Below are 9972 nucleotides of genomic sequence, written 5' to 3' on the forward strand. Positions count from 1 at the left end.
TGTGAGCAAGCCAACAACAGCAGCCCTGTGGAGACTTTGGATATTATTTAATTTTATGCTTTGTGAAAGATCTGAAGAGTAAAAAAATCACATTGGTCACTATAGCAGTTATGATGCATAACATATTCTGACCTTGTGTGTGGTGTATATATGCCTGCACCCTTGTGCCTTAATGCTGTGAGTTTGTACATTCAGATTGACAGGATTTCTGGCTTTCTTATGGGACCACACAGTCATTATCTTTATTCTAGTGAATCCCAATATGGCAGACCCAAAAATCACAAAATTTGACGGACTTGCTTTAAGTAATTTTTAAGAGGGTTTCTAGACTCTAAAAACTCTCTGGGACATATTGGACTTTGTCTTCCTGTGTTTGTGGAAAGTGCCTAGTGCATTCAGAATACAATTAAAATTGAATTTGTATAGTCAGTTAGCTATGATTTTTTTTCTTTCCCTCTTAACATTGCATAGTTGGAGGTAATGTAATAGTGTGCCTGCCTTCAAAGGGAAAGGTATAAAAGAAATAGTGTAACTAACACCTTCAGGAAAAGCTTTCTTTAACTATAAAATTTGGAAACAAAAATATGTGCAGAATATATTGAGTTGTAAAGGATTTTATTAGTTTGCTAACTTAACCACATGAAGTAGCAAATTATCACAGATCATCTGATTTGGGGTAATTTTCTCTGTGAAATAATTTCAGCTGGTTTGTCTGTCTGACAAGTAACCATGTGTATATTTAGATCACAGTAAGCGCAGGATAGAGGTACATGAGTTGTCTTTTAGACTTGTTTCACATTTGCTGGAAGCCAAGACTACAATTAAGACAGACACTACAAATCATATGACACAAGGTATTGTGCAGAGACTTCTTCCTTTAGCCCTTAGTTTGGAATGTTTGTATTATTTCTAACTCAAGCTAATAAGAACTTCATGCTGGATTTCACCATCTATGTAATAAAAAGACACCAAATTGTATCTCACATGTGACTACACATACCAATTGTGCATAAGTTAGTCACAAATCATTGTGGATGTAACAGGTAATTGTTAGATCCTTTTTCCTTAATTGACTTTTCCTCAAACTTCCTTACTTTTAGCCAGCCTGCACAGCTACAGGAGAAAATGCATCTTTTGTGGAAAGCTGGTCACAACTGATAAAAGGCATTTTGTAAGGAAATGTTCTGAAGCCAAACAGGAGCATATAACTACAGTAGTACTAATTTATTGTATTGTCAGTAACAGGCAGATGAAATATCACTGAGTTAGTAAAAAATTACTGTCTTTTTTTTTTCTACTCTGATGTCACGTAAGTGGTTTACTTTTAATGTTAATGAGGTATGTTTTCACTGTGGTTGCAACTTCTTGGTTAAGATATTCCAGGCAATTAGAGAGAATGTTGCTTAGTGTTATTGCTAGGAGTGCAATGCTCTTAAGAGATTCATGTATTTCACAACATAATCTCAATTTCGAAGCTACAAGTGTGTTGCTTATTTTTCCTATAAGAAATGTGAGACAGCAGGAGATGTTTGTCTTAATTTCATAAAAAAGCCTCCACAATATATCCTTATTGCTCTTGGAAATTGCCTGGTCACATACTCAAAATACAAATGTAGATCTGTGGAACAAAAGACTTTAATGTCACATTAATTGCTTTGAAGGTCCTGTTCTGCAATTGCCCTCACATTTCTGCTCTTGCTGTCATTATAAATGCTTTCTTGACTCTGATCTAACAGAGAAAACACAATCTCTTTTCCTCACAGAGGAGGACAAATCAGATGTTCCTCATCTTTCAGTTCATTTAAGAGCTGAGCATTGTGAACAGTGTGTCAGGGAATTTATGGAAGTTGTTCATGGCAAAGCGTTAATTACAAATGGCAGCAATTGTGAAGTGTGCTTTTGTGGGTGACTTCCCAATTTTTTGTATGTTGGCTTGATGACAATGGAATTTGGGTTTACAGCTGTAAGATGAAGCATCTTTAAACTAACAAAAAATAAAATCTATTTCTTATGGTTATTTATTGCTTATCATGATTAGTAGTCCTTTCAGAGTAAATAAGTTTCGAAGTTACAGCATTTTTGGATGTTTTTGGATTATGATAATGAGTTTTAATCCATCCTGATCTGTGACACAAAGATGAAGCCATACAACAGGTCATACAGTACGTGTAAACGCAGTTTTTAAAGCTGCAGAGGCTCCTTGAAACATTGAGCCCTCTACTCTATTACAGTAGCAACTACATCATAATCCCACAGTAATCTGCTTTGTTGGTAGCACCTGTGTTACTCAAATATGTGTGGAAATTACTACTGTGTGCTGCCAAGCCATCACACTGTAAGACTTGCCTCTTGAGGGCATAATTGTTTTCCCACTCAGAAGCATTAAGTTATAAAGAAAAGCGTTTCTGCCAGAAAGAGAAAGGGATTTCCTATTTTGATAACCTTGATGCTAGTAGAAAAGTAGGAATATCCTCAATAGAAGTAATTATTGTGATTAACACATTTCCAGTTCCACCCATGCAAGTAGATTCTGGTGGACTACATCAATTCATAGAAAGATGCGTGTTGTTTTGGAATCTGAAATTGTATTTTTAAATTCATGTGGCATAGGTTCCCTCTGCTGCTTTCAAGTCTTTTAATTGATACTTAGCCACTTGTAAAATCTTTTTTTTAGCATACTTCAAAACCCCTGGAAAATACTTAACTTGCCTTCCCATTCCTCACGTTTGATTGCACATAATCATCTATTATTCTTCGTGGGGACCATAATCTGCCCTTCCTCATATAGTGCATGTAGAGGAGTGGGTATCTTGCACAGTACTTATGTTTGCCTTCCAATTTAGTTCCTCCCTAGTGAGTGGGTAGAGAATCTCACTATCCAAGGGAAAAAGGATTTTGAATTGTTGTAAACATCCATTTGCTAATATAAACTCAAACAATAAAGCAAACAGATGTAAAATTTTCATTTTAAGGGATTTGTAAGAATTTGTCCTTTATTTGCAAAGAGCAAACGAAAGTCTTCTTGCAAGTTGTTTTTTCTTTGTGTAGCTGCAAATGTATGAGTTCAATTTCCTGCTTTTAAGTATTTAATCCATTTTGATGGTTTCTTGTAGTAAGATTGACATAGTCCACAGCAGTTCCTTTGATTTTTAAAGGAATTTTGCCTAAATAGATTTGAAAGTGATATTTTACGTGTATATAAAAAATAGTATGGTCTTACCAGCCAAAACTGTAAATCAGTGTAGAAACTTGAATGTTTGAATCTTTCCAAAGATTTGAAAGTTTTCATTCAGGTAAATTTTTAGCAGGAGCTCTGTCTTAAGAAGAGGTAGACTATAACAGATCATTGAAGGTAAGACATGAAATCAGTGTTTCACAAAGCTCAAGTTTATGTTTCCACATTCTTTCATTTCCATTTCCCTTATTTCTTGTGTTACCTTGTCATGGCTAAGTGCTGGTTTACCTCTGTCTTTGCCCTGTGCAGCACAGTTAGGTTTTGATGCTGCAAAGATTTACATGCAATAAACCTTACTGTGTAGATGGCATTCAGTCTGGAAGGCTGGAAAGAGGCACATTTGATCATAGGAAACCTGCAGATATCAACATTTCCCCCCTTTTCTAGGAGGTCCTTCTAGTTCTTCTGAAAATCCCAAGACATTGCTTAAATCTCATATCCCTGCACAAGGGTTTTTAGTACTTAGAAGCATAGAAAGAAAGAATCAAGTGGCAAGAAAAGAGAAAAAGGATTTGTTATAGAATTAAACATACTTAAAAAACTATAGTTCTTCAGTGTGTGTCTGTTTATAGATTAATTTACATAGAACTCATGTTCAGATAAAAAGTTTAGATGAGAAGTTATTTAATTGAGGGCTTTTTTTTTTTTTAAATGGCTCCCCAGCATTACCATGCTGCTCTGGGAAGCTTGTGACAGAGCAGCTTTGCCAAATGGCAGCTCTGTTTCTTGAGTTTGCCTCAGTTTAACTCCAGCCATGGTTTTATCACTGAGAGTTACTGAGGAGTAACAGTATTTAATTAATTCCCAATTTATGGTTGCTTTCATACTGAAAAAAAAAATAGGAATATTGAATAGCATAATGACCATACTGTCAATTGTATATACTGTAGTTTTTGGGACATGCGATATGTAAATCAGCTGGGATAAAAACAACAGCTTGAAAGTGGTGTTAAGTTCTGTCATTAGTTCTGTGTTAAAATTTACTGTGCTGTGGCTAGCTGTGTGTTTTCTTGATTTTCTTTCTTCAGTTTTTCTTATTTGTCGGGAAAGAGGGCTACTGTTCCATAGAGAGAAATGAGTTTGGCTGCTCAACTACATTCAAGCTGTCTTTGAATTTGACTATGTAAAGGGCTGACCATTTTCAGACATTTACAGGAATGAGCCTCTGTTGTATCATGTTTAACTAGTACAGATATTAATGAGAGGTCACTGAAAGAAGTGTTTGACTCAGGAGAAACAAAAGATAAGCATTTATGAAACAAAGGTTTCAAAGAAATGAGTAATAGAAATATAAGTTAGCGAGGAACAACAGGAAAAAAAAGTTATGTTTGTTTACAGAGTAGTTCTACATGTTCTTTGTGATACTCAGTGACTCACAGCCTGCCTCCTACCTGCACAACAAACTGGAACAGTTCAAGAAATCTCCATCAATGTTCCCAGCACATTTCAAAAATTTGCCTCTCTGACCTTTGCCTGCACTTAGGTGGGAGTTGTATTTGTCTTTTCTTGGTGAAATTAAAGGCAGTTTATGTTGGTGGTGGTGTGAAGGTGAAAAGGTAAAAGAAGTTATAGAAGGTATCAGTAGAACCAGTTGTTTGATGCCCCAGTCATAAGTACAGTAAATATATCTAATTGTCCTCTGTAGAATATTTACCTTCTTAAGAAGAGGATCATTCTCACAGTGTGAAAGGCAAGCTGAGTGCTTGATTTCTCTAGGTAGAACTTCAGAATGCAAGAATTTATTTTAGCATACTGCTTAGCATCAAACTAATCTACCCTATCATGCCTTCGGCTTTATTGTTGCCAGAAGCTACATTGTCAAGGTAACATAAGGAATTGATTCACTGCTTAGTTTCTTCTGGTTTACTGTACAGTTGTGTGGGTTTTTTGTTGATTTCTTTCTTGACAGCAGCATCTTTTGATTTTGAGTGGCCTCTGCTGGCCACTTCATGGCAAAAGTTTTACTCATGGAAAATCCACCTCAGTAACTGTTTCTGAAGTGTTTTCATTTCAGCAGCTGTGACCATTCTCGTGTATTTGATTTTATATGTGTGACTATAGAATCATAGAATGGTTGGGTTGGAAGGGATCTTAAAAGTAATCGAATTCCCAACCCCCTGCCATGGCCAGGAATACCTTTCACTAGACCAGATTGTTCACAGCCCCATCCAACCTGGCCTTGATGTCAAACTGCACCTGTAACTGTGAACATGAAACATTTTTTGTATTAACAGTAGTTTGTTCATCAAAATTTCTTAGGAGCCCTGAGATGCTGCGGTCAGAAGGTTCCTACTCCACAGGAGAAAGACATTCTTCCACAGACTCCAACAAAGCTTCCAGTGGTGATGTCTCCCCTTACGACAACAACTCCCCGGTGCTGTCTGAGCGCTCGCTGGTGGCAATGCAAGAAGAAGTTGCCCACAGCCCAGATAAGCTGTACAAGGTACCTGAGCAGTACTCGCTGGTTGGACACTTGCAAACTAAGCCAAAGGAGAACTCTTCTACATCACAGGCTGGAAAAGGTATAGTGCATCCTGCTGCATCATCCTTAGTGACTGATGGAGATTCCTGAACTAATTGAAAAGTGCTGGATTTGTATTATCAGCTACCAGGATTTGAGGAGCAATAGTGTAAATAACCTTACAAAAAAAAATGACAGGCCAATATCCTTTTTTTTAATTGAACCTAAAAGGAACTGTGCTGAGTCCTCATTAGATCAGCCAGCTGCCAGGGTTGCTTTTGGTATGGGACTTCTCAAAATTTGGAGATATTATTTAGGAAAATAGAACTTTGTACTTGTAGTTTTTCCGCCTGTCTGTGACAGCATGGCAAAGTCTAGTCCTGATTCATGGGACTGTAATACCTACAAGGTTATGGTCCAGGTTTTGGAAAAAGCTGAGATTTCAAGATTTCAGGCACAAACTTTCTCCAGTTGTAAAGAATGATCTCAACATGCTCTCACTGGAAAACGCAGCTGAGCTGCACAGCTTTACATCTGCAACCAATTACACACTGAGCAATACTAGTGCAGGGATCCATTATTGCCAAAGCTACCTGAGAAGTGCATACCTGAATGATTTCTTTGGTAAAGAAATCTGGTTTAAACTAATAGCTCACCAGCACTTCAAGATGCTTTTCCTATAAATATATATATCTATATATATATCTATATATATATATATCTGTATGTATGTATATATGTGTGTGTATATATGTATGTATGTATATGTGTGTATATATATATATATATAAAATTATCGTCCATGAAATTTATGTTTAGTGAGCCAAACTTTAGGAACTTTCAATGCTTAGGGATGCATATAACTGTTTGGTGGTATTTTTAATACCACTTAATTTCAGATGTACTGCCTAGGCACTTAATTAATTCCCTTTGGAATTAATGGGATTTAGACTGTCTGAATGATATGCTTTATAAATGTCAATTGGAATTTATCTTCTGTGTGCAACATCTAAATTTCTGGACAGGTTTAAGAATTTGGTAAGACTTCTATTAAGTTATGAAACAGGAAATTACCTGAAGTTTTATCATATTAACCATCTTTTGTACTTTAATATGCATCTCGAAGGTGTTGGGCCATGAGAAATTAGGAGATTTCTCTACTGATTAGAGGAATCAGAAAAAAAGCATTAAGCTGTTTATAACCCAGCATTTCATTAAATATTTGTTCTGTGGCTGCACTTCTGGGTAAGACTGGCAGCATCCTTGGGTTGATAGAGCATGCCTTACAGTGACCCCTGGGGCTGGGGCTGCCTGAGGGTGCTTTGTCAGAAATTACCTTTGTTGGACCAAATCCCCCTGTTCTTGTGCAAAATGCCACAGTGCAGCACACAGGTATTGGGTCATTAAGAAAAATAATATACATGTCTATTGTTAATTGGATAAGAATGAGTATAAAGATAAAAGAACTGCATGGTTCGGGGGCATTTTGGGCATTCAAAGCCAAAGTGAGACACAAAGTGAGCCACAAGGCCATTCTGTACCATCAGGAAGAAAAAGAGCCAGATTGCAGTGAATTAAACTTGTGCACAAAGTCTGGAGAGACCTGCCAAGTTCTGTGATAACATCCTAATAAACACGAGAAACAAGATCCTAACAGGATTTGGAGTTTTTGTTCTGACCTGGAGAACTGTGATAAGCGGGACTCCCTGTGAGGGAATATCCCCAAGGAGCTTATCTCAGAGAAGCTGAGAAATCCAGGAGTAAAAAGAAGTGCAGAAGAAGCACAGCAGCAGAATTAGAAGAGAAAAAAGAAACAAAAAGAATTTTTAAAAAGCTACACACAGTACTCCAGGTGGGGTCTCACACATGAGATGCTCCTGTTAGGTACACAGTGAAGGTGCCGCTGGATGTTAATGGCTCTGATACATTACACAAGGTTTTACCTTTCTGTTTGTATATTTCTAAACAATGCCTTTAAGAGGATTGATTCATCATCTTTTCCCTGCTTTCACTGCTGTTTAGATGTTTCTGAAGATCATTTTGATATCTGGGGCACTTGGCATTCAACGCTGAAAAGTGGCTGCAAAGATCCAGTAATCACAGGTCAGTAATTTCTCAATTTTAAAGCCCAAATCTAGCAAAGAAAAACCCAATTACTTGTTTACAAGAAATCACAGTGAAACCAGTAGGAGACTTCACATTGTCCAGAGCTAGACTTTTAAAAGGTGACTTAAATAGAGTGCAGAGGAACACAATGTTCAGTGGAATACAGAAAACAGCAACATTTCAAACTATCAAATATAATTTGAAAAGTCATTTTAAAATTGCTTCAAGAAATAGTTTTAAATTCTTCTAGAATTCACAGAATCAGAACCATAGACGGATAAGAGTTAGAAGGGACCTTAAGGATCATCTAATCCCAATCCCCCTCCCTTGGGCAGGGACACTTTCAACTAAACTGGGTTGCTCAAGGCTTTATCCAGCCTGACCTTGAACACTGTCAGGGTTGGGGCATCCCCAGCCTCTCTGAGCAACCTGTTCCAGTGCTTAACCACCTTCAGAGTAAAACTTTCTTCTTCGTGTTCCTGAATTTCCCCTCTTTCAATTTGTACCCATTATTCCTTGTGCTATCACTACAGTTCCTGATGGAGAGCTCCTTCAGATACTGAAAGGTGCTATGAGTTTCTGTGCAATCTTCTCTTCTCCAGGCTGAACAGCCCCAACTTTCTCAGCCTGTCTCAGCCCCCATCCCTCTTCCACAGTGTGATACAAGGGAAAAGCAGTAGCTTGTTGCATGCCACACGAATGGTCCTGCAGACTCACGCTGTGTTTCTGACTCTATGCCCAGGTTCTTACGGGAACATTTATGAAAGCAGCTCGCTGCATCCCGGACAGTGCTCTCTTTCCCAGGGGAACCTGGCCGTGCATTCCCCTCGATGGCAGGGCAGCTCCTCGGAACTGGACAGCGGCAGGCAGGTCATGCGGAGGAGCCAGACGACAGCCGCCATTCCCGAGTGTCAGCTCCAGGCCGCGGTGCCTCGGGTGTGCAGTAACCCACACAGCGAGGCTGGCTGCACGAGTTCAGACCTGCCCCACTCCAAGTCGGAGCAGCACTTGACTTTGAGCAGTGTGGAGGACCTCAGTGAGCACGACTTGAATGTGGGTTGTTTGCAAAGCACAGCCAAGCCCTCCTACAGGAAAGAGCGGCCACCCCCCCCTTACCCAGGCCCAGCAAAAACAAGCTCTGCGTTGCCGCAGCGGCCGAGTGTTTCTTCAGCGCTGCACTCCTTGTGGAGACTTCAACGCCCAGAGAAAAGTTCGAGAGCAGCTGGGGGGCCACCAGGCAGAGCCCCTGACCAGGCCACCTCCAGGCAGGAGCAGCTGGCCCCGCACACACAAGCGGGTCACCACTATTCCACAGCACCTCACAGCCACAACAGTAAGAGCGTTTCAGAGGCGGACTGGAATGAGTGGCAAAGGGAGAGGTGGCAGATTTGGGAGCTGTTATCAGCTGACAACCCTGATGCCCTCCCAGAAACCCTTGTATGATCTGACTGTGGAACTGCTGCTCATACCCCTGCCTCCGTCTCACAGGAAAACCACGGTGACATTGGAAAACAGGGAGGGCTTGTTTGTTTTATACCAACTGAATTGCATATACTTTTTAAAAAACTTTGTTCACTTTAATTTCTCAACAGAACTGTCAAGCAGTTAATTTACAAATTCCATATGTTCCTGTTTTTCAGCAAGCTTTTGAGAAAAAAACAAGGTGAAAACTTTAGTGTAATAACTCTGTATGCATATGCTGTGTATATGATAAAACTGTTGCTTTGATGTTGCTAAAAATGTATTTATATACCTGCAGTTTTGATGATTGTATATTCTGTAATGGGTATTGTATGATAATCATGTTATGTTTTCATATACAGATGTCAATCAATCATGACTGCTTTTTTTTAAAAAAATCACTGCACTTACATTACCATGATATGCATTGGAATTCTATAGAAAGTGCACAAGCTGGTTTCTGTGCTTATATATATATATATTAAAAAAAAAGCTGTTAAAGGGGAAAGTTGTACTTCTTTTCACTGCCTTTTGAAAAACACTAAAACAAAGGGGAACATGAAAAGCCATATATTTTATAAGGGTAGTAGTGAGCTTAGAGGGGAGAATACAAAATATTTTTTTCTTATACATATGTTTGCAAAAAACTTTGAAATTTCATACAAGATTGTAAAAGTATTTTTTTTAGATTCTGGTAGGAAGCAGCTCA

At 38.6% G+C, this 9972-nt stretch overlaps 1 protein-coding gene across 5 annotated transcripts in view; it reads left to right on the forward strand.

Annotated features, from left to right (window-relative positions):
• The window catches only part of ARHGAP6 (Rho GTPase activating protein 6), a 311446-nt gene extending 301675 nt beyond the window's left edge, over positions 1-9771 (forward strand). For all 5 annotated transcript variants that reach the window (XM_014256203.2, XM_014256239.2, XM_088051977.1 and 2 more), the window contains exons 11-13: positions 5495-5757; positions 7719-7799; positions 8545-9771. In XM_014256203.2, the coding sequence (XP_014111678.2) occupies positions 5495-5757; positions 7719-7799; positions 8545-9245 (1045 nt within the window). In that variant the 3' untranslated portion in view covers positions 9246-9771. The remainder of the gene's footprint in view (positions 1-5494; positions 5758-7718; positions 7800-8544) is intronic.
• The last annotated feature ends 201 nt before the right edge of the window (positions 9772-9972 follow it).

The sequence above is a fragment of the Pseudopodoces humilis genome, chromosome 2 (assembly GCF_049639895.1).
Source record: "Pseudopodoces humilis isolate 2021_Gansu_Grassland_sample_001 chromosome 2, ASM4963989v1, whole genome shotgun sequence".
Lineage (NCBI taxonomy): Eukaryota > Metazoa > Chordata > Aves > Passeriformes > Paridae > Pseudopodoces > Pseudopodoces humilis.